General features: G+C 67.7%; 5 protein-coding genes across 25 annotated transcripts in view; 2 read left to right on the forward strand and 3 right to left on the reverse strand.

Annotated features, from left to right (window-relative positions):
• The window catches only part of MAPK8IP3 (mitogen-activated protein kinase 8 interacting protein 3), a 46,117-nt gene extending 34,967 nt beyond the window's left edge, over positions 1-11,150 (forward strand). For 10 of the 18 annotated variants that reach the window (XM_072835236.1, XM_072835248.1, XM_072835237.1 and 7 more), the window contains 23 exons: positions 195-212; positions 1,196-1,253; positions 1,665-1,817; positions 2,478-2,559; positions 3,571-3,701; positions 4,029-4,085; positions 4,165-4,335; positions 4,901-5,027; positions 5,148-5,243; positions 5,320-5,475; positions 5,929-6,094; positions 6,810-6,992; positions 7,088-7,277; positions 7,378-7,497; positions 7,574-7,654; positions 7,742-7,809; positions 7,904-8,052; positions 8,454-8,625; positions 8,721-8,834; positions 8,981-9,019; positions 9,179-9,358; positions 9,465-9,611; positions 9,685-11,150. In XM_072835236.1, coding sequence (XP_072691337.1) covers positions 195-212; positions 1,196-1,253; positions 1,665-1,817; positions 2,478-2,559; positions 3,571-3,701; positions 4,029-4,085; positions 4,165-4,335; positions 4,901-5,027; positions 5,148-5,243; positions 5,320-5,475; positions 5,929-6,094; positions 6,810-6,992; positions 7,088-7,277; positions 7,378-7,497; positions 7,574-7,654; positions 7,742-7,809; positions 7,904-8,052; positions 8,454-8,625; positions 8,721-8,834; positions 8,981-9,019; positions 9,179-9,358; positions 9,465-9,611; positions 9,685-9,806 — 2,780 coding nt within the window. In that variant the 3' untranslated portion in view covers positions 9,807-11,150. The remainder of the gene's footprint in view (positions 1-194; positions 213-1,195; positions 1,254-1,664; positions 1,818-2,477; positions 2,560-3,570; positions 3,702-4,028; positions 4,086-4,164; positions 4,336-4,900; positions 5,028-5,147; positions 5,244-5,319; positions 5,476-5,928; positions 6,095-6,809; positions 6,993-7,087; positions 7,278-7,377; positions 7,498-7,573; positions 7,655-7,741; positions 7,810-7,903; positions 8,053-8,453; positions 8,626-8,720; positions 8,835-8,980; positions 9,020-9,178; positions 9,359-9,464; positions 9,612-9,684) is intronic. The other 8 variants (XM_072835238.1, XM_072835242.1, XM_072835252.1 and 5 more) reach the window with 4 other exon arrangements.
• NME3 (NME/NM23 nucleoside diphosphate kinase 3) lies at positions 9,684-12,089 on the reverse strand (the record flags this gene model as incomplete). The annotated part of the gene is made up of 4 exons (XM_072837678.1): positions 9,684-11,356; positions 11,423-11,703; positions 11,800-11,924; positions 12,011-12,089. Coding segments are annotated over 4 exons (702 nt in total), but the record flags the coding sequence as incomplete, so codon positions are not given.
• A 175-nt stretch (positions 12,090-12,264) lies between these two features.
• On the reverse strand, positions 12,265-13,291 carry MRPS34 (mitochondrial ribosomal protein S34). The gene is made up of 3 exons (XM_072835255.1): positions 12,932-13,291; positions 12,794-12,836; positions 12,265-12,719 (listed from the first exon to the last, which is right to left on the reverse strand). Exons 1-3 carry the CDS (start codon positions 13,250-13,252, stop codon positions 12,433-12,435), a joined length of 651 nt encoding a protein of 216 aa, XP_072691356.1. The 5' UTR covers positions 13,253-13,291; the 3' UTR covers positions 12,265-12,432.
• On the forward strand, positions 13,251-17,805 carry EME2 (essential meiotic structure-specific endonuclease subunit 2). The gene is given in 8 exon segments (XM_072837679.1): positions 13,251-13,340; positions 13,544-14,197; positions 14,713-14,804; positions 14,955-15,048; positions 15,204-15,319; positions 15,500-15,689; positions 15,766-15,837; positions 15,839-17,805. Coding segments are annotated over 8 exon segments (1,407 nt in total). The 3' UTR covers positions 15,938-17,805.
• SPSB3 (splA/ryanodine receptor domain and SOCS box containing 3) lies at positions 16,302-21,502 on the reverse strand. 4 transcript variants are annotated; one of them, XM_072835260.1, is made up of 7 exons: positions 21,362-21,502; positions 20,429-20,566; positions 17,901-18,079; positions 17,635-17,822; positions 17,449-17,551; positions 17,232-17,357; positions 16,302-17,034 (listed from the first exon to the last, which is right to left on the reverse strand). In XM_072835260.1, the coding sequence occupies exons 2-7, from the start codon at positions 20,485-20,487 to the stop codon at positions 16,694-16,696; spliced, it is 996 nt and encodes a 331-aa protein (XP_072691361.1). In that variant the 5' UTR covers positions 20,488-20,566; positions 21,362-21,502; the 3' UTR covers positions 16,302-16,693. The 4 variants fall into 4 exon arrangements, with proteins under 4 accessions (XP_072691361.1, XP_072691363.1, XP_072691362.1 ...); XM_072835262.1 differs by having other exon boundaries at positions 17,901-18,084; positions 21,362-21,493; XM_072835261.1 differs by lacking the exon at positions 21,362-21,502 and adding an exon at positions 20,725-21,121.
• Positions 21,503-21,590: the final 88 nt, after the last annotated feature.

Genomic DNA, 21,590 nt, shown 5'->3' on the forward strand with positions numbered 1-21,590 from the left:
GTGTCCTTGCAGAGGGAGCGTCCCGCCTCCTGGCCCTCTCCAGGACGCACACACCCCCCCCCCCCCACCGAAGCCCTAGTGTCCCTCCGCCCTGCTGCTCACACAGGCTTAATGCGCTTGTCTTTTCTCCCTTCCTTCCCTCCCCCTGCCGCCCTGGTCGCCCGGCTCCCGTGGGACTGGGACGGCTCTCCTAGTGCGCCATGATTTCTTTGGTAAGGCCAAGGCCCCGATTCAGTTTGTGTTTCTCCCGTTCCTGGCTCCCCCTGTGTGCCTCACACCTCCTTCGGTGCTCTGAGCTGTTTGCTTTGCTCTGCATGCTGGGGGCGGCGGTGGGGTCCGCAGAGGCCACGGGATCTCCTGGCCCCTGGCTTTTGGGGTGGGGGTGGGGGGCTCGATCCCGACCCCCCAGCGTCCTCTCTCAGAGCAGACCCTGGACAGGCTGAGGGGGCGGGAGCACAGACAGTGGTCAGACCCCGTGCTGAGTACACCAGTGCGCCTCAGACCAGGGCAAGTGGGTATTAGGAACAGACCCCGGGCTGCTGGGGCTGTGTGTCCTCAGGCCGAGCGTCAGTACATGCGAGTTTGCGACGTGCCTGCAGAGAGCGTAGTCGGTGGGGCCCCCAAGTGGATCCCCCAACCCAGCTCCTGTAAACCAGGGTCGGCCCCTCTGGGCACCAACCCCAGGGAGCGCCGCCCTCCCTTCTGCTCCCTCCTCTGCCTGCTGCTGACCCCACCGCTTGGGGTCGGGTCCCACCAGCCCTGCTCCCTGCCCTGGTGGCGGGCCGAGCCATCTCCTTGGCCAGGGGCTCTCTGCCGTCCTGTGCTGTCACCACGGCTCCAACCGCTATTCTCCTGGGCCAGCTCTGAAAAGGGCTCAGGAACCCCAGGGCTCGGGGATACAGGGGGTGCTAAGAGGGGCCAGCAATTGAGGGGTCAGCTCACGTCACTGGTGAGCTGTGGGGGGTCAGCTAGGGGGGGACCCGCGCAACACCATCTGCAGGCTGCTCGCTGGCAGCACTGCTGGCCGGGCGCCCACCCAAAGACCAGCAGAGGCCTCTCCCCAGGGCCCAGACCTGTGGGCCTCATCCTCCTGTGTGCCCTCCCGGGGCCGAGGTCTGTTGCTCTGAGGCAGGCGGCGTAACCTCAGGGTCTAACTTTACCAGCACAGGTAACATCTCTCTGCCTTTTGTTTCAGGAATGGGCAAGGAAGTGGGGAATCTGCTTCTGGAGAACTCACAGCTTCTGGAAACCAAGTAAGGATGCCCTTCTCCAGGGTCACTGGGGTGGCTCAGCCCAATGAGCCTCCCAGGCTTGCTGTCAGCTCAGGTCGTAATCTCAGGGTCATGGGATCCAGCCCTGCCTGTGTCCCCCTCTGCGCTGGGTGTGGCTTCTGCTTGGGATCTGCCCCCCTCCCCTGCAAAAGGAATGCTGCCCTCCAGCAGGGAGGTTGCTGAGATAGCCCTCCCCCAGGGCCATGGCCGCCACAACCCCAGGGAGGACCCGGATCAGAGGGCTTGGCACACCCTCCAGGGTCACCGCCCTTCCCTGCGTTCTGCACCCGGGTGCCCTTCCCGACCCCTCGTCCCGGCAGGCCCCCTTCAGCCCTCATCGCTCCACATGCACAGTGGTTCACACGGACGTCCACACTTTCTGCCTTCTCCAAGAAATGCTCTGAATGTGGTGAAGAATGACCTCATTGCCAAGGTGGACCAGCTGTCTGGGGAGCAGGAAGTGCTCAAGGGGGACTTGGAAGCCGCCAGACAGGCCAAACTCCGGCTGGAGGGCCGCATCAAGGACCTGGAGGAGGAGCTGAGGAGGTGAGGGGTGGGCCTATGGGAGGGCGGGGAATGCCCCAGGAGGGGGTGGGGCTCCTGGGAGGGGCAGGGTGGACCCCAGGCCTCTCCTCCTTGGCGTCCCCTGGAGGGCATTGCCCCACGGGGGCTCCACTGGGGTGCTGACTGTGCAGCCTCCCCCTCCTGCCCTCACATGGGAGCACTCCCAGGCCCACCTACCCCCGCCACCTCCCCCATCCTGCCAGAATCCCTCACCAGGCCTGGGTGTCTCTGGCAGCCTCTTACAAAGGAGGGAGGGGAGGGGAGGGGACCCCAGAGCTCTGGGGTGTCCTCCCCAGCACTTGGCACTTCCCTGTGGCCTTTCTCTTCTAGCCTGATGCTCGCCCCGAGGGGTGCCTATGGCTGCAGACTGGACAGGGGAGGTGTGACAGGAGGGCGGGAGGGGGGTGGCACCTGCGCACGCCTGTGGGGGTGACCGAACCGCCTCGCGCTGTCCAAGCAGCTGACCTGCATCCCCGTTCCCGGAAGCCCTGCTCCCCCGCTGGGGCAGCCAGGACGGGGTCGGGACTTCACAGCGCGTGTGAGCAGGGCAGTGGGCTGCTGGTCCCCAGGGCGTTAGGAGTGCTCAGGGCGCCGTGTCCAGCGGGGCCACCACCCCACCACCGTTCCCTCCTCATCCTGCAGAGTGAAGTCGGAGGCCATCATCGCCCGCCGTGAGCCCAAAGAAGAGGTGGAGGATGTAAGCAGCTATCTCTGTACAGAATTGGTATATTCCACTATTAACATGAGGGCATGGGGGGCGGGCTGCGCGGGGCGGGCTCCCAGGGGCGCCCATCTCTCCGGGTCTCGGGGCCCTCCTTACCCACCCTGTGTCGTCTCCTCCGCCCATCTTGGTGGGAACCCTGTGCAGCCACAGGTGCCCACGCCCCCTTTGGGTGCAAGTACGGTGCTGAGGAAAGCCCTCCACTCCTTGGGGGCTGGTCCGTGACTGTCGCAGGAGGGCAGAGGGGGACTGTGGGGGGGGGCCTTGGCCCTCTCCCGCGGGGACCCCTTCTGGCTGGAGATGAGTAGTCCTCCACAGAAGGCAAGGCCTGACTCTTCAGCCCCAGGTAGATAGTGGACACTGACCACACCGCTCAGTAGCTGTTATTTTGGGGGGCACGTGATGCACGGATCAGAGTGCTTGCCATTTACTCTGGCTCGTCCTGCACACCCCCCACCCCGAGCACCCTAGAACAACACGGAGGTGTGGGTGAATTGTGGGGCTGCAGGAGGTGTCGATCAGGGCGGGTCTCTGCTCCCCCTGCCCCGTGCCAGCCCACGGCAGCCCAGGGCCTGGCTCCTGGGAGCAGACCTGGCCCTGCCTCAGCACTCAGAGCTGGCAGGGCCCAGGCAGATCTGCTAACTCCTGCAGCGTCCCATGTGGACGTACTGACCCCAGGTCCACTCACTGGACCTTCCCTGGAGCCTCTCTTTCTGAGGCTCCACCCGGTCCAGGCTCACCTGTTAATGCTCACTGATGGCATTTGGGGTTGCCCTGGTGTCCAGGGGCTTGTAAGAAAAGTTGCTGTGTTGTACCCCTTGAGCATATCATGTGACCCTCTGGAAGGTGACCCTTCTTGGGGTGGGTAGACCCCCACTATGTCTGGTCCCCTGCCCTCACCTTCCCACCGCGTTTGCCTGGACGGGGAGGCGTATCCATGCGGGGACTGGCCCACTCCGGACTGACCTGCTGGTGGCCCCCCCGCTGGCTGAACAGCAGTGCCCTCCCCTGCAGGACAAGATCCCCATGGCACAGCGCCGCCGCTTCACACGGGTGGAGATGGCCCGTGTGCTCATGGAGCGCAACCAGTACAAGGAGAGGTTGATGGAGCTCCAGGAGGCCGTGCGGTGGACTGAGATGATTAGGTGGGCCCCCGGGTCTCCTCTTGGACCTGTGCTCACTGTAGGATGCCCTGACAATGGGATGAAGGCGGATCCCCACCCCACCTCCCTCTCCCGCAGGAGGACTGGAAGGGGAACCTGGTGGGAGCCTGTCGGGGCCCTGTGCTGGGGCCCCTCCGGAAGTGGTGGTGGACCCACCCAGCACCCTGAGAAGGTCCCAGGCAGGGGAGGCAGGAGGGGCCCCTGCAAGGGTGGCACAGGGTCACAGCGTGGGTGGGTGTGGTCTAGGAGCAGGTCAGCCTGGGCGGGAGGGGGGGGCTGAGCTTGGCTCCTCCCCTGCCCCTCCCCTAGAGCATCCCGAGAACATCCGTCTGTCCAGGAGAAGAAGAAGTCCACCATCTGGCAGTTGTGAGTCGGGGGTGCCAGGGTGGGGGGCAGGGAAGGCTGCCCCTTGGCCGCCCCTCACTCCCCATGCCTCCACTGGCAGCTTCAGCCGCCTCTTCAGCTCCTCCTCCAGCCCCCCTCCGGCCAAGCGGTCCTACCCGTCAGTGAACATCCATTACAAGTCGCCCACCACAGCCGGCTTCAGCCAGCGCCGCAGCCACGCGATGTGCCAGATCTCGGCTGGCAGCCGACCTCTGGAGTTCTTCCCCGATGAGTGAGTGTCCCGTCGTCTCCCCCGCTTCTCCTGCTGGCCTGCACATGGGGGGTCTGGGGGGAGGCTGTGTGTGCCAGGGTCCCCCCTCCAGGCTCAGGCATGGAGGCCGACCTCTGCGCCCTCGCCCTGCGCCCCTGAACGTGACTGGGTATGCTGGCGGCAGCCCCCAGCCCCTGCCCTTGGGGACGTCACCGCAGCCACCTTTGGGTCGGGCCGCGCCCAGGCTGCCCAGCACACCCGCGCTCCCCGGGGATGTTTGGAGCCGACAGGAGGTTACCAGCAGGGCTGGGCTTCTTCCTGAGAATACCGTTTGGAATTTTGTGTTTTCCTTAAGTTTTGGTACCAAGATTTTGGCTCCAGGGCAGAAGTGGGGGATTGTGTGTCCCATGTTAGAAGACGGGACGTTCTCCAGGACGGGTCCAGAGGGAGGGCAGCTGCACTGTACGGTCCTGACAGCCAGCCTCAGTGGCTGTGCGGCAGGGCGGGAGCTGGATGGGGCGGGCAAGCTCCGGGCAGGGCGGCCCGCGGGACCCAGCGGTAAGTGACCTGCCTGCCTCCTGCCCAGTGACTGCACGTCCTCCGCCCGCCGGGAGCAGAAGCGTGAGCAGTACCGCCAGGTGCGCGAGCACGTGCGCAATGACGACGGGCGGCTGCAGGCCTGCGGCTGGAGCCTGCCGGCCAAGTACAAGCAGGTGCTGCAGGGGGCGCAGGGTACAGGCGGAGTGGGGCGGGTGCTGGGGCCGGTGGGACAGCTAAGGGGAGCCCCCAGCCCCGGGCCTCGCGCCCACGCGGCCTCTGCCTTGTGATTGCAGCTGAGTCCGAACGGAGGCCAGGAGGACACGCGGATGAAGAACGTGCCCGTCCCCGTGTACTGCCGCCCTCTTGTGGAGAAAGACCCAACCATGAAGGTGAGCGCCGTTGGCCTGCCGAGAGGGTGGGCCACGCAGGGGAGCACGCTCACTGACCCCGTGGCCGGTCTCCCAGCTGTGGTGTGCTGCCGGCGTCAACCTGAGTGGCTGGAAACCCAGTGAGGAGGACTCTGGGAACGGAGTCAAGCCGGTGCCGGGCCGTGACCCTCTGACCTGCGACCGGGAAGTGGAAGGAGAGAGCAAGAGCAATCACACGTCCCCCGAGAAGAAGGTCAGAGCGGAAGGCAGGCCAGGGTCTGGATGACTGTGCCCAGCACTGGTGTGACAGAAACAGGACAGCTGAGGACAGGGCCACAGGCGTGGGCTCATCTGAGGTCCCTTCCCCCGGCCAGGCGGTAGAGCTGGAGAGGTCAGGCCCCTGAGGCGTCTCCCTCCCTGCAAGCTGTGGGCAGGAGCAGTGGGAGGGGCTGTGCCCCCCACTGACTTGGGAGGCAGGCAGCCAGGTACCAGAGCTCCGTTCTCAGTGGGGGTGAGGCGGTGGTGCGGCCAGGAAGTCCAGTCCCGGTGCAAGCTGCCCTGCTCCGCGGGAGCAGCGCCGCATCCCTTGAGGCCGAGGGCAGGCGGCCCCCTCAGAGAGCCCTGCAGGGGTGGGCCCCACAACCCGTGTGGCTGTGCCAGTGGTCCGTGCTCGGTGCCAGTCCTGCCCTCCTGTGCCCTGACACAGGCCAAAGAGCTCCCTGAGCCAGACGCCACCTCCAGCCGCGTGTGGATCCTCACCAGCACCCTGACCACCAGCAAAGTGGTCATCATTGACGCCAACCAGCCAGGCACCGTGGTGGACCAGTTCACCGTCTGCAACGCCCATGTCCTGTGCATCTCCAGCATCCCAGGTGAGGGCCAGCCCCACCTACGGGGAACCCGCACCAACAGCATGGGGCTCTGCACCACTGCAGACGGTGGGTGCGTCAGGAGGCCCACTGAGCCGCACCAGCCTTGCTTGGGTCCCTCTCTAGACACAGGAGCCCCTGGGGGCGTCCAGGGAGAGCACACAGGTGGTCTCGCCCCTTAGTCTTATGAACAACCAGGAGAAGACCCCAAGGTGATGCTCGCCTAACCAGAAGGAGATGGGTTGGGCCTCGGGACAGACTGAAATGCGGCACTGACCATGGACCTGCTGGTGGGCCCAGTTCCCACTGCCCCACTGCAGCAGGGGGAGCTGGGCCAGTGGAGGCTTGGCTTTGCCTCTCAGCAGCAAGCCCTGTGCTAGCGTCTAGGGGTGGCCAGGCGGTGGGCAGGACAATGGCCCCAAGCTCCTCAGAGTTCTTAAGGTTTTGTCACATGATCACAGTTGTCTGCTCCCAGAGCCCAGAGTCTCACTACTCCATGCCTCTTGCTGGTGGCTTTCCAGGCCTGCGGGCGGTGGTTGTGAGCAGGTACCCACGTGTGCTGGGGCCACTCTGGCCTGAGAGCCTGGGGCCCACTGCGAGAGCAGAAGCCTCTGCATTGGCAGGCGGTCCCCTGGCCTCCCACGGCACCTGCATCGGGCAGTGAGCCCCAGTAGGGGCTGCGCAGTGTGGGGTGACAGGGCTGTGCCTGTCCCCCCAGCGGCCAGTGACAGTGACTACCCTCCGGGGGAGATCTTCCTGGACAGCGATGTGAACCCTGAGGACTCCAGTGCCGACGGCGTGCTGGCGGGCATCACCCTGGTGGGCTGTGCCACTCGCTGCAATGTGCCACGCAGCAACTGCTCCTCCCGAGGGGACACCCCAGTGCTGGACAAGGGCCAGGGTGAGTCCTGGGCCTGCGCCTGGGCAGCCAGCCGCCTTCCCTAAACCTCTCGTTCCTCCCCACTACCCAGCCAAGCTCACCCTTCCCTTCTGCAGGGGAGGTGGCTACTGTCGCCAACGGGAAGGTCAACCCATCTCAGTCCACGGAGGAGGCCACAGAGGCCACAGAGGTGCCAGACTCTGGGCCCAGTGAGGTGGAGGCAGCTGCGGTGCGGCCTGGGCCCCTCACAGAGCACGTCTTCACCGACCTGGCCCCCGCCCCAGCCCCCAGTGCGCAGCCTGGCAGGTGGGCTCTCGGGATGGGGGGACAGATGGGAGGGGGACTGGCAGAGGTGGGTGGGGACGAGTCCCCCTGGGCCACTCTGGAGCCGCCGTCCTTCCTGCAGTGAGAACGGGTCAGAGGCCGACACCAGTGGTGTGCAACCCGAGCCAGAGCCCAGCGCAGACCCTGCGGGGGCCAGCACCAGTGCTGCCCCCACGATGTGGCTGGGAGCCCAGAACGGCTGGTAGGTGGGCCCTGGGCCAGGGGCTGGGGAGCGTCTCCTGAACAAGCCCCCCGCCCACCACGGCCTCCTCCCACAGGCTCTATGTGCACTCAGCCGTGGCCAACTGGAAGAAGTGTCTGCACTCCATCAAGCTGAAGGACTCCGTGCTGAGCCTGGTGTAGGGACCCCAGCTGAGGGCAGGACAGTGGGAGGGGCCTGCGGCAGCCCCGCCTCAGCCCACTGGCTCACTGCCCTCCCATTCCAGGCACGTGAAAGGGCGAGTGCTGGTGGCTCTGGCAGATGGGACTCTGGCCATCTTCCACCGAGGCGAAGGTGAGGCCCCAGGGCTCCGGGTGGGTGAGCGGCCACTCCCTCCGTGGGCAGAGGTGGGGTGGCCAGGCCTGAGGAGGTGTCGCGGACTCTGCAGACAGCCAGTGGGACCTGAGCAACTACCACCTGATGGACCTGGGCCACCCACACCACTCCATCCGCTGCATGGCTGTCGTGTGTGACCGTGTCTGGTGTGGCTACAAGAACAAAGTGCACGTTATCCAGCCCAAGACCATGCAGATTGAGGCAAGTGCTGGCTGCTGGAGGGCCACGGGAGGGGAAGCGGCTCCTGCTGGCAGAGGTCTCTCCCAACATGCCTCCTAACAGGCACTGGGGGTTTGTGGGGTCAAAGGAAGCGTGCTCCGGGAGGCAACTGCGTCACAGGCCAGTGGAGGGCAGCTGGGCCATGAGTGCGTCTGTCTGGCTTCCACCTGCTGCTTTACTGTGCAGCAACTCAGCCAACAGCCACGTGGCCCCCAGGCTGTGGGCTGAGCAGGTGGTGTGGGGGGCTACAGCTCCTCCCAGGAGCCTGGACCCTAAGGAGCAAAGCAGGCGCTAGAATGCCGGCTGCAGTGAGCTGCTGTGGAGGCTTCGGAGCCCCCCGGGCCTCCCCCACCCCACTGACACGGGCTGCCATGACCCCCCAGAAGTCATTTGATGCCCACCCGCGGCGGGAGAGCCAGGTGCGGCAGCTGGCATGGATCGGGGATGGGGTGTGGGTGTCCATCCGCCTGGATTCCACGCTGCGTCTCTACCACGCCCACACCCACCAGCACCTGCAGGATGTGGACATCGAGCCCTACGTCAGCAAGATGCTGGGTGAGGGGCTGCGCTGGGCTCGGCGGGCAGGGTGGGCAGGGTGGGGAGGGCCCGTGGCACCAGCCCTGTGGACCACCTCCCCCTCCTCACCCCAGGCACAGGCAAGCTGGGCTTCTCCTTCGTGCGGATCACGGCCCTGCTCATCGCGGGCAACCGCCTCTGGGTGGGCACTGGCAACGGAGTGGTCATCTCCATCCCGCTGACCGAGAGTGAGTGCCCCCCCTCCCCCCCGGCATCTGCACATGTGGTGGGGCCCGCGGCTGAAGGGCAGAGTCAGGGTGGGGGGCACCCTCTGCCAGGCCCTGCGTTGGGGATGGGGTGCTGCCGTCCTGTAACTCTCTCCTCTCCTCCCCAGCCGTGGTCCTGCACCGAGGCCAGCTCCTGGGGCTCCGAGGTAAGTCCAGAGCCCCTGCCTCCTGCCCTGAGAGGGAGCCGCCCGAGATGCCCCCACTGGCCTCACCCCTTGGCGGTGGACGCTCCCCCACGCTCTGCCCTTGCCTGCTGGAAATCTGGTCTCCTGTGCTCAGGCCCTGGGGCCCTTCTCTGTCTCCAGCCAACAAGACATCCCCCACCTCTGGGGAGGGGGCCCGCCCCGGGGGCGTCATCCATGTGTATGGTGACGACAGCAGTGACAAATCGGCCAGCAGCTTCATCCCCTACTGCTCCATGGCCCAGGCCCAGCTCTGCTTCCATGGGCACCGCGACGCCGTCAAATTCTTCGTGTCGGTGCCAGGTGAGGGGCTGGGCCCCACTATCTGCAGGGCTGTGGCATGGCCCCGCTTCAGAAGCTTGCGTACAGGCCCTGGCTGCCCGCTGAGGTCCCTGTGCTCTGCCGACAGGGAACGTGTTGGCCACTCTCAATGGCAGTGTGCTTGACAGCCCATCCGAGAGCCCGGGGCCCGCCGCCCCTGCCTCCGATGCCGAGGGCCAGCTGAAGAACGTGCTGGTGCTGAGCGGCGGGGAGGGCTACATTGACTTCCGCATCGGTGAGTGGGCGCTGCCCAGGGTCGCGGGGTCCCGGGCAGGGCCGTCCCATCACAGCGGCTGCTGTTTGTCCAGGGGACGGAGAGGATGACGACACAGAGGAGAGCACCGGGGACGTGAACCAGGTGAAGCACCTGCTGTCCAAGGCGGAGCGCAGCCACATCATCGTGTGGCAGGTGTCCTACAGCCCTGAGTGAGGCTCCTGGCTCCTGCCCCGCCTACCCGCCGCCCGTGTACATACAGCCCCGCCCCACAGGCAGCCCGCGCCCGCCCCTCGTAGAACCTCTCAACCTGCAGCTTTCACCTTAGGGCCGGGCCTCTCCGAGAGCGGGCGGCACTGGGAGGTAGAGCGGGGTGCTGCTCTCGCCCCAAGGGGAAGAACCTCTCGGGACACCTTCCCCAGCGGTTTCTGGTTGGCCCCACATTCTCCTGACCCAGGGGCACTTCAGGGCCAGAGCCAGGCAGGATCCCGGGCAGGTCGGGCCTAGAAGCCTCTGCTGGGGGCTCCCAGCTCCACCTGGGCCCTCTCTCTCTTGCTCCGAGGATCCCCCAGGGCAGGGAGCAGGGAGCTCAGCCCCCCAGGTCTTCCCCGCCATAGCCCACTTGCCTTTGTCTGTTGCCTGAAGGGGTGGGCCTGACCCAAGGAGCCGGCCTACCCCCTGGCCTTCCCTGGACTCCCCCCACCCCGATGCCTGCCACCCCGGGACTTGGCATGAAAGCACGTACCCAGGCTGCCTCTGGCAGCTGCTTGAGAAGACGGAGACAGATGCTCACCCCACGTGGCAGGCCCCACCTCTCCCTGGGTGGAAGAGCCACCTGTAGGAGCAGGCTCCGGAGACCTACACCCCCCCCCCCACCCCCCCACCCAGAATCCCCGGGGTGGAATTTCTCAGGCTGCCAGGGCAGGCCCAGGCCTCAGGAAGAAGGGGAGGCCCCTGGCCTCTCCTGGGGTCGGTCCTAGTACACAGGCTCAGCCTTGGGAACGGGGGACACGTGGTCTGGGGCCTGCCTCCCACAGTAGCCAAGGAGCCTGGCTCCCCAGACACACTATGAAGTGCCTCGGGCTGACAGTGTGGCCTGCTCCCTCGAGGGCAACTGAAGACAGCCTGCAGGCCTGGGGGGAGCTGCCTCTGCTCTAGGCTGAGATGCCGTTTGGAGGGGTGCCTGGACCCACACCTCCTTGACCTGCCCCAGGGCAGGCCTTGCTCCTGCTCAAGAGGCACTGATGGGGGCAGGCCCAGGCCCTGCTGCCCACCCACCTCCCACCAGAGAAGCACAGATCTTGGGCAGCCGCCCCACGAGCCCAGCCGGCCACCGCCACAGCCATGTGCAGCTGCAGGCTTCTCCCCACCACCCTGCCACTGTCCACTGTGATGTCCGTCCAGTCCCTTGTCTGTTCCCACGGGGCCGTGAAGTGACTCGGGGGCTAGCTGGGTGGGTGCAGCTGGGGGAAGGGGCTGGGTTGGGATTCTCCTCAGGCTTTGGCCCTGCAAGTGAACCCACGTATCTGCTCTGTATGTAATAAACGTCTTAATATCGTAGCTGCGTCCCTGCCCCAGACCAGCGGGAGCTCGGAGGATTCACTGCTTTATTGTCCAAGGAAAGGCTGCCCAGGTCGCGGGCGTCCGCACAGGAGGGGCCCGCGGGCTCCGCGCTGTCCTCCCAGCACAGCAGCTTGTCGCCGCGGAACCAGAGCGCGATCTCGCGCCGGGCGCTCTCCACCAAGTCGCTGCCGTGGATCACGTTCCTGCGGGGGAGCCTCGTGAGGCCTGTGGCCGCTGGGACCGGCAGGGCGGGATGGGGTTGGCCTTAGTTGCCAACCTCCACGCAGAAGTCCCCTCGGATGGTGCCGGGCGCCGCGTCTGCCGGGTCGGTGGCGCCGATGAGCGCCCGCGACGCGCGCACCACGTCCAGCCCCTGCCACACCGCGCGGGCCGGCGGGGTCAGCGCCCAGGACCGCTCCCAGGCCCGCCCCGCCCCGCCGGCACTCACCATGGCCACCACGGGCCCCGAGCGCATGTAGTCCACCAGGCCGCCGTAGAAGGGGCGCTCGCGCAGCCCGGCGTAGTGCTCGCGCAGCAGCTCGTCCGAGGCCTGCGGGGCCGGGGTAGGGACGGGTGGGGACCTGGTGGGGCCAGGCCTTGCGCGCCGGGGTCCCCGCCCTCCTGCCCGCCCCGCCAGCGCCCTCACCTGCACCAGCTTCAGCGCCACCAGCTTGAAGCCCTTGCGCTCATAGCGCCGCAAGATCTCGCCCACGAGCCGCCGCTGCCCGCCGTCGGGCTTCACGGCCAGGAAGGTGCGCTCGTGCTCGCCGGCTGCGGGGAGCCGCGGGGACCGGGGGGGTCGGGGCACGTCGGGCCGGTCGCCCACAGCCCCCCGTCCCCCGCCCCGCGCCGCTCACCCGCGGGGAAGAGATGAGCGAGCACCGTCGGCATCTGGCACAGAATGGCTATGGCTGCGGCAGCGGGCGGGGCCTGCGCTTAAAGGGGCGGGGCGGGGGCGGGGGCGGCCCGCCCCGCCCCCTCCCGGTCCCTGGCTGCCGGTCCCCGCGCTCCCCGTCCCCGCTCTCCCCGCCCCGGCTCCCGGTCCCCGCTCTCCCCGTCCCGGCGCTCCCCGTCCCCGCCTCCCGCGTCCCGCACTCGAAACAAGCACAGCCCAGGACGCAGGCGCCGCCTTTATTTGCACGCACAGCTCGGGGCACAGGCGGCGGCGGCCGCCGGAGTCAGTGTCCGGGTGGGCGCCGGGCCGCGCCCCCAGGGCTGAGCCAGCGGCCGGCAGAGGCGCCCTCCGGTCACCCCAGGGCGTCGGCCGGCGCGCGGGCCGCTACACGGCCGTGCCCTTGCTCTTCGCCTGCGGCCTGGCGGGGTAGTCCCAGGGCTGCTCGGCCCGCTCCAGGCTCAGCATAGGCTCCGCGATGCTCGCGTCCCCGCGTTTCCGCCGCTCGGCCAGAATCATGGCCCGCAGGAGCGGCGGGTAGGGCACGCGGCGCGGGGCGTCCCGGGGCGGCGGGGACGCGGGCGCGGTGAAGGCCGCCTCTTCGTGCTTGGGCACCAGCCGCCAGTCGTGGTACATGGCCTGCGCGACCTCCCGGGGCTCGCCCTCAGTGCGCCCTGGAACGACGGCCGGGGCTGAGCGCACGGGCGCTGCGGGTCCCCCCTCCCCCGGGCCCCGCCCCGGGCCTCACCTCGGAAGGTCAGCACGCCCCAGGCCCGCCCGTGCTCCAGGTCCTGCAAGGCAAGCGCAGCGGCGTCGGCGGGCGCGCCCTCCCGCCCTCCCTCCCTCCCTCCCCGCGGCCGGGGCGCCGGGGCCCGCGCGCACGCACCTGCGCCGTGTAGTCGGGCCGCACGCGCGTCAGGCGCCAGTAGCACGGCTCGTCGTGCCGCCACAGCCAGGACTTGCGCGTCACCAGGCGGCCCAGGCCGAAGAGCGGCAGGCGGCGGAGCAGCTGCGGCAGGGTGCTCTCGCGGCGCACGTCGGGCCAGGCGCGCGCGGGTAGCCGGCGCCCCGAGTGCGGCCGCGTCAGCGTGTCGTAGTCCAGGGCGAAGCGCTGCGAGTCCCGCGGCCGCTCCCGCTGCTCCCGCAGGGCCCGCACGCGCCGGGCCAGCTCGGCGAGGAGCCGCGGCCGCACTCTCTTGCGAGCCATGGGGGCGCCGGGTCCGCGCCGGCCGGAAGCCGCCCGCCGGAAGCGCCCGGTGTCCCGCGCTAAGGCGTCCGGGCGCGGCCGGAAGCGGGCGGGAGGCGGCGGCGGAGGCTATGGCGCGGGCGGGCGCCGGGGGGGCGGGGCGCTCGCGCCGGGCCGGGGGCGGCGGGCGGCGGCCGACCTGGGAGATCTCGGACTCGGACGCCGAGGGCCCCGCGGGGCCGCGGGAGGAGCGCAGGGCGGCGGCGCGGCCGGAGCAGTCCCTGCGGCGCGTGGCGGTGCGCGTGGACCCAGGTGCGGGGGGCGGCGGGGGCGGGGACGCCGCAGCAGCGCAGGGGGCTCAGCCGTGTCCCTGCGGCCCGAGCAGCGCTCCTGGGAGACGCCGGCGTCCTGCTGGAGGCCCTGCGCGCCCTGGGCTGCGAGCGCCACGTCGAGGCCCAGCGGCCCGCGCGCAGCCTCAGGTGGAGCAGAGCGCAGCCGGACCCGCGTCCGCGCGCGGTGAGCGTCCTAGCCCGTGCGCCCCGCGCCCCTCCGCGCCCCCGTGCCCTCCGCGTCCCCCGTGCCCTCCGCGCCCCTGGCGCCCCTCCGTGCCCCCCCGTGCCCCCCTGCCCTCCACGCCTCCCTGTGCCCTCCGCGCCCCCGTGCCCCCCCGCCCTCCCCGCCAGATGCGCACCCCGCAGAGCGGCCAGCCAAGGGGAGGAGGGCCAGTCCCCGGGCTGCCATCCCCGGACCGCGGGTGGGACGCTGGGCTGCACAGCAGGCCTCGTGGGGCCCCAGCGGCCCAGGGGCACGTGCGGTGGAGCGTGGGCAGCAGCGCCCCCGCCGTCCCCTCGGGTGTCTTCTGAGGTGCAGGCCACAGACCAGGTGGAGGTGCTGCTGCTCCTGGAGCCAGAGGAGTTTCTACGGGGCATCAAGGAGTTTCTGCAGGGCATCAAGCCGCTGACCCAGGTGCTGGGGGCAGGGGCAGCACCCCTTCTCCACACCGGGGGCGGGGGTGGGGGGTGGGTTGCTTTGCCATCAGGGCTCCCTCCTCAAGGGGAGAGGCGGGCCGGGAAGCGGCAGGGTTCTTGGCCTGGGAGCAGCTGGAGGCCTGAGGCGTGTCTGGAGGGCAAGAGGTCTAGGAAGGTTCTCCCGGAACTGAGACCAAGTCCAGGCGTTGGGTTACAGCCTCTGTAGGTCCCAGCGCGCCAGGGTCGGCAGCTGCCACGCACCTGCTGTAGGCTAAGCTACGCCAACTGGGCAGGGGTGCACAGGTGGGCAGAAATTGGGAGGTGCTGGGCTTTCCCAGGTCCTCGGCCTTGTGGGAGGCACATAGCTGGGTCGTGGAGGAAGCCCGTGCCTGTCTGGGCTCCCTGTCACTCCCGGGCTCGCTTCTGTCTGCAAACTGGCAGTGGCCCAGTAGCCAGTGGCCCTGCCTGCTGCAGCCCCACAGACAGGCTGACGGGTTAAACCCTGGTTTGCAGACTTGCCGCCCGGCCTACTCCATGCCCTGGGCCTGTCCTGAGAGCTCCACCGGCCTCCACCTGGCTGTCATCGGGCTAGACGCTTACCTGCAGTATGAGTCACTCTGGTGCCCCAACTAGGCTGGGCGGGGGAAAGGTGGTGGCAGCTCTGGGCTCGAGGGTGGCTGTGACGATTAACTCCCTTGGGAGGGCTCAGGGAACAATGAGGTGTGGGAGCCGCAGGGATGGTCACCTCTGCTCAGGTCTCACCAGCCCAGCAGTCGGGAGGTGCGGCAGCCAGAGGGTCCAGCAGTGGCCTGTGCCCCAGTGGCACTCAGCTGGCCCAAGGTGGAGGAGGTGAGGTGTTTGCCCTTGATCCTGGTGCTTGGGCTGCTCTCCAAGGCCCCGCAGCCCCGGTTTCTGTCCCAGAGCAGCATGTGGGGTTGGTCCCAGCTGGGTCGGTCTCACCCCAGGGGTGACATCTGACCCACAGTGTGGGCTCACCTCCTCAGGCCCTGGTACTCCTGCAGCTCTGGGCACACCTGGACGTGCTGCTGGTGCCCTCCTGGCAGGAGCTGAGTCAGCACGTATGCACCTTCACCAAGGCCTTTGCTCAGCACCCCTTCAAGTGCGTGACCCCCGCCCCGACTGGTGGCTGTGGCTGGGAGGGGGACAGGGACACCTGCAGGGGCGGTAGCTCTCTGGTCCCCCTGAGAGCGGAGAGGGCCGGGGGCTTCGTTGAGCTGGATGGGATGCTCGAAGGACACGAGACCTCTAGAAACTTCCCCGAGTCTCTTCCTGCCTTCAGGCAGTACCGGGAGTCCTGCGCCTTTTCCTTCTGCATGGATGGGCGCTGGGCAGCAGGCGAGCAAGTGGCAAGAGATGGCACAGGCCTGCGTGGGGTCTGGTGGCGGCAGATCAAGCAGTTTAACCGGGTCAGCCCAGCCGTGGCCGATGCTGTCGTCGCTGCCTTCCCCTCCCCCTGCCTTCTGCAGCAGGTGGGTCCCCTGCACCCTCCAGGTGTGGAGCCAGGTGTCCAAGATCCTCCCCTGCTCATCCCTGTGCCTGCCCTAGGCATACATGGCCTGCAGCACGGAGCAGGAGCGCCTGGCCCTCCTGGCGGACCTCCCCGTGAAGGTGGGCGAGGTGTGTGGCCCCGCAGAGGGTGGGGCCTGACCTCTCCCGTCGCATCTACCTCTTCCTGATCTCCACCGACCCTGAGTTCCTACTGGATCTGGGCTCCTAACCGTGCCTGAGGGACAGGAAGGGGCCTCGTCTCACCTCCCAGCAGGACAGAACAGGGTCTGCCCAATCAGGGGGAACAGCTGCAAACCACTGGGGGCAGGGACCAGGGACCAGGGCACCATACCTGGGGAGGGCATGGGGTGGCCACAATGTTCTTGGATAACTGGGACAAACCAGGAGGGTGTCCCATGCCCCGGGTCCTGTACCACTGGCCCCAGGGCTGGTGCCGAGCTGGGGCGGTCAGGAAGGGGAGCAAATACCTCTGCCCCAGGTGGTGCTGTGATGCAACCAGACGCGGCAGGAGAAGAGCCACAGGCACCTGGGAGCTCGGCCCAGGCTGCTCTGGTCCTGCCACCACAGAGATGTTACACAAAATCTAAGTTTATTACAGTCATCTCAGTCTGGGGCGGGAGGGACAGCAGCTGATGACATGCACAAGCAAGTTAAAGAACTCAAGGCTGGCGGCAACCTCCAGGGCCGCCTCTAACGGGGTGTCCTCATGGGCGGGGCCGCAGCCCCCTGGGTGCCGCCTTCCAGGCCCACAGTCGGTCCAGGAGAGCGGGGCGGCCGCTTCCACACGGTGCAGGCGGGAGCCAGATGCACTCAGGCTCCCGGGCCTGTCCTCGCCTTGGGGAGCAGAGGGACAGGCACCAAGACAGACCTCAGCCCAAGGCCTCCCTCTGGAGCATGGCCCGAAAGGAGGGATGGAGGACACACCCCCTCAGCCCCAGGAAGGCAGTTTTCGCTGGAAGAGAACTTAGGTCCGTCGGCAGCGCTTCCTCTGGCAGTGCCGGGGCTCAGGGCTGCCAGGGGTGGCCGTGGCCTTGGGGGAGGGCGCGGGGGGCTTGCGGCGGCCACAGCTCATGCTCAGGACCCAGCCCAGCTTGTGGTGCAGCACCTGCTTGAGGCCAGGCGGCAGGGGCAGCCCCTCCAGCGTGTCCCCGGAGTCGGGCCGCAGCTGGCGCAGGCGGTAGCAGCACAGGTACTGTAGGGACGTGATGCTAGCGCACGAGCGGATCACCTTCATGCTGCTCTTGGCGGCCGTGGAGCACACCATCGGGTAGAACTTCTTGTTCTGCAGCTTGGTGGCCGCCACGCCTGGGGGGTGGGGAGCGCAGCTGGACCCTGGGCTGCCCGCGAGGTGGCATGTCCTCCAGAGGCGCGTGACTCCCACCCGCCCGTGCCGCCTCGCCCTCCGGTTTCTGTGAGGTGAGCCTTTTGGGGAAGCCTGGGGACGCTCCCCGGGGCTCCAGCTCTACACTCCAGGCCCCAGTCAAGGTCATGGCCGCCCTCACCTATGCACTTCCTGTTCTTAAAGAAGGTGAGCGTCCCATGCCAGGTGTCCAGGTGCACGCCAATGATGGAGCCCTGGCCAAACCTCGAGGAGAAGCTCGTCTTGTCACCCTTGTGGTGGAGAAGCCCTGGGGGGAGGGGGGAGGGGCAGTGGGATGGGGTGAGCCTGGCTGCCTCGGGGGTCCCCCCAGCCCTGCCTGCCCTCGGGGCACCACGCACCTGTGTAGGAGAGGCCCCAGCTGTCCTCATCCCTGCCAAGCAGACTGCAGAACGTGTGGTGGTACTTGTCCAGGTCCACATCTGATGTGCCGATGCCCACCATCTAGGAAAAAAGAGCAGGGTGGGCAGGGGCTGTCTTGGGCGCCTGGGGTGCTGCCCACCACCCCCCCACCAGCGACCGCATACCATGTCAGTGCCGTAGACCGGCGAGGTCATCTTGATCTCCCAGAAGTGCTGGCCCTCCCCCAGCTCCTTGGTGCCCCTGATGGCCGCGGTGCCACAGCTGTACTCCATGTGGAAGTTGACCTTCCGGTTGTCACAGCTCAGCAGAGTGGCCGAAGACTTATTCAAGTCATCCCATACCCAGTCAAAATCTGTAGGAGTGAAGGCCAGGCTGTGGCAGCTCGGCCAGGCCCCTCCCCGGTCCCCAGCCCCGGCCCCCAGGTGCTCACGCTCGTCCTCCTCGCCGCAGCGGCAGTCCTTGTCCTTGCCCCGGTGCACCACGTGCAGGCTGCCGCACAAGGAGGCCTCGCTCTGGCTGTCACAGTCACAGAAGGACTCCCCAGTCACAGGCACGGCGCTGGGGATGGGCGGCGGCAGGGCCGAGGACTCGGGGTCGGAGTCAGAGTCACTGTGCTAGGACAGAAGGACTGGCTGTCCCGACCTGGCGTGCCCTCCACCCTCTGCCCTCCACCCTCTGCCCTCCACCCCGAGGTCAGCCACCTGTGGGTCAACCGCACTGATGCCCTGAGGACGGGACCAGAGCTTCCCTGGGTCTCCTGCGCACGGCCAGCCCCCACCCTCCTCGGTGCCACCCTGGGACCCTGGACACCTCCTGGGAGTGGGGTCAGGGGCTCCGCCCCATCCCCACATAGCCATGCGGTCACGGGAGCCCCGCTGACGGCCAGCCAGGAGGGGCCACCTGCCAGTTCTTTCTCTGGACAGCCGGAAGCACGGAGCCCGGGACCAAGTCTGCTGTTGACCCCAGGAGGGCAGCCTGGCAGCGGCCGGGCTCCAGCGGGGGCCCCTCAGCACGGCAGGGCGCGAGCACCTGTCCTGGACCGTGGCCCTCCCGTCATCCATGCCATGGGTGGCTCTGACCCCCCCCCCCACGGGGCCCTGGAGCCCCTTGGTCCTGTGTGGACACTTGGAGCTTCGGCTATAAGAGGTCCTCTGCCGGAGGGGGCCCAATCCTCACGGCATGTGCCACACACGGGGGGGCCTGATGGTGGCCCAGAGCCAGATCCTTCCTGAAAGCAGCCAGGAGGCCTGCCTGTGCGCACAGATGTTCCTATCCTGACCACATCTGGTCCCCTGTCCAGCAGGCAGGCAGCCTCGGGTCCTGATTAGGGCCCACCCCCGCTCCCCGCCCCTGGGCGCTCCTCTCCCCCGCAAAGCCATCAGCACCACAGGCCAGGGCTGGCCACACCTCCACACTCTGGCGCTCGGGTGCAAGGCCCACCCCCTCCCCCCAGCTGATGTGTGCACCTGTCTCCCATGGGGTGGAGCCTCTCTGTCCCTAGACCACGGGGGAGAGGCTCTTCCCCCTTCACTCCCATGCTCCGTCCTCTGTCCTGCTGCTCTACGTGCTCCCACCAGGACAAGAGCTGACGAGCATGCTCCCATTTCTCTCCTGTTGCACCCAGGGCCATGGAGCACAGGCTGCCCTGAGGGAGCAGGAAGCCTTGGCCGAGGATGGACACGGGACGGGAAGAAGGCCCAGAGCACTGCGCTTGGGTGGAATGCAGGTTCCTCAAAAGCCAGGGCACACTCACCGCTACCCAGAAGCAGCCCCTTCCCACTTGGCCAAGACCCAGGGTCTCAGACTGGAGTGCTGGAGGCCCATATGGTTGGCCCCTGCTCCCAAGCCACGGGGGGCAGCTGCCGCCCACCAGCCATAGGGCAGCATCAGAGCAGAAGGGAAGAGGGGGGTGTTCGGCCTTCAGACGTGCTCGGGGTGACACGCCTACCCACACAGCCAAGGATTCCAGGTCCCTTAGGTGACAGGCAAGCTACAAACATGTGTCAAGAGCTACGCCCGGGCCCCCCAACACCGCCCACATCTTCTAGCAATGAGTTGGCAAGGCAGGGACAGCCAGGAGAACAGATCACCTGGGTCATGGGGTCAGTGGGAGCCAGAGGCGGGAAGGAATGCAAGCCTAGGCCTCCTGCCGGTGGGGCAAGGAGTTTGGGGAGGCTCTAGGAAGGGACCCAGGACATCCCTAAGTCAGCCACTGCCTCCAGTTCTCTCCTCCAAGCCCTGGCGGTTCCCCCAAGCTCAGCCACCCCACTCTAAAGAAAAGAGACAACCACTTCCTCCTAGGCCACCTGGGTGCGTCAGGGCAACAACATACAGGGTGGCTGTGCCTGGTCACCCAAGAATCAACCCTGCAGGAAGCAGCCAAGGTGACTCAGGGCAGAACCCAAGCCCTGTCCTGGTCCCAGAGATCCGAGCGGCCATCCAGAGCCCTCCCCAGTGACAGGCCCAGTGGTCACCCGGCCCTGCTGCTCCAATCGGCATGGCTGAGGTCGGTCCAGTGAGCCACTCAGAGGCGTCAGACAGCCCGCCCAGCAGCTCCTCTGAAGGATTCCGGGCCTCCCAGAACTCGAGCTGCTGTGCGTGGAAGGCACAGGCATCCCGGCCTCTAAACATCGTTACGTTCTCTTTCTACGCACATGTACACGAACACGGAGTATCCGTGTGTACAGGCGGGGACGACATCTGGGAGCGTGCATGGCAAGGGAACCACTGCCACCTTTGGAAACGGGTTGGATAAGCAGAACACAAAACTTCTGTTGAACTGACCAAGCTATGTGACAAACAGATGAGTCGAGAAAAGACTGTGGTGTCTGTCCTGGGGTCCTGTTACTGCAGGCCACGTGGGTTCACCTGGCCCCTCCTCTGCTCTGAGGAGCATCTTTCGTTCCCGCCGCTGGCGCCTCTACTCCCCTGCAGCCAGGCACCACCACTAGGACCTACCTGCCCGTCAGAGTCGTAGCCCCAGTTCGCGGTCCCTGCCAGAGCCACAGCCCGGGCATCCGCGTCTCGGCGGGCAGCACTCAGGACAAAATGCCAAGCTCTGCTGCTCCGAGGGCGCCTGGCCATGGTGAACAGGATCTGGAAGGAAACCCAGCTTGTGAGCAGAGAAGCCCACGGCAGCACCTGCGCTGCGTCCTCAGCCCGCTGCCAAGGTGGAGGCTCTCCCAAGCCCGGCGGACACTCGGCGAGGGCCCCGAAGCTCTCCCTGACCGCCCCCTGCCCCCGCGGGCAGGCACCTTGACGAAAGCTGTGCAGAGCGCGTGGAGCACCGTCCAGATGCCCATGACCCTTGAACACGTATCTTGGCCCCTCTCTGGGCTCGGCCTGTCCCTCGGGCATCTCGCTCTCTCGTCCACTTTGACAAAAGGCATCTCCACCATTCGAGTTCCTCATGCCAGACCCACATTAGTCATGCAGCCAGCCTGTCCTCCCCGGGCGGTGGCCTCCCGGCCCCACCCCCAGACCAGGTCGGAGCCCCCAGCCCGAGGCCCGAGGGCCGCCACAACGCTCCTCCGCCCGGCTCCTCCCACTTCCCTCGCCGACTTCTTGGAAACACAAACCGTAAGAATTTAAACAAGCCTTAACCAGTCCCGAAGCCCCCCGGCCTTGCGTCGTTCCTGAGGTACACACCCCGTCCTGCTGAGCCCACCCCGCGCCCCCGCGCTTCGCCAAGCCACGGCCCGGGGCGGGGCGAGCCCTGTCCTGCCCTCTGCCCCGAGCGCCTTCGCCTCCCCGCGACCCAGGGCCGCCCCGAGGTCGGGACCCCGGCCCCGGCGCCGCCGCCCGCGGGAACAAAGGCGCGCCAGGCCCCCGCCGCCAGCGGTTCCGCCAGGCCGGGGGCGGCGCCGGGAGGTCGGGGCGGCCGCCGCTCACCTGCCGCCTAGCTCCGCGCTCCGCAGGGCTGCCGTGACCTACTTTCGGCTCCGGAGCGGGACGTAAACAATCCCCGCCCCGCAGCCCGCCCCCCGCGCTGCATTGGCCCCGCGGCGCTCGTGGGCGCGGGCGGGCGCGGCGGCTCGGCGGCGGGCGGGGGGCGGGCCGCGCTGCTGGGGCCCGCGGAGAGGCGGCTGGGCCCGTCAATCCAGGCCGCGCGTGCCCATTG

The sequence above is a fragment of the Canis lupus genome, chromosome 8 (assembly GCF_048164855.1).
Source record: "Canis lupus baileyi chromosome 8, mCanLup2.hap1, whole genome shotgun sequence".
In the NCBI taxonomy this organism is placed as follows: Eukaryota; Metazoa; Chordata; class Mammalia; order Carnivora; family Canidae; genus Canis; species Canis lupus.

Coding starts and splice junctions, on each gene's coding strand:
- MRPS34 (XM_072835255.1), bottom strand. CDS start 13,252: ATGGCTCGCAAGAGAGTGCGGCCGCGGCTCCTCGCCGAGCTGGCCCGG. Junction 12,837..12,931: donor GGCCCGACTACACGGCGCAG/GTGCGTGCGCGC, acceptor CTTGCCTTGCAG/GACCTGGAGCACGGGCGGGC. Junction 12,720..12,793: donor GGGCGTGCTGACCTTCCGAG/GTGAGGCCCGGG, acceptor CCGTCGTTCCAG/GGCGCACTGAGGGCGAGCCC.
- SPSB3 (XM_072835259.1), bottom strand. CDS start 20,868: ATGGTGGAGATGCCTTTTGTCAAAGTGGACGAGAGAGCGAGATGCCCG. Junction 20,567..20,724: donor TCTGCACAGCTTTCGTCAAG/GTGCCTGCCCGC, acceptor GTTTCCTTCCAG/ATCCTGTTCACCATGGCCAG. Junction 18,085..20,428: donor GCTACGACTCTGACGGGCAG/GTAGGTCCTAGT, acceptor CTTCTGTCCTAG/CACAGTGACTCTGACTCCGA.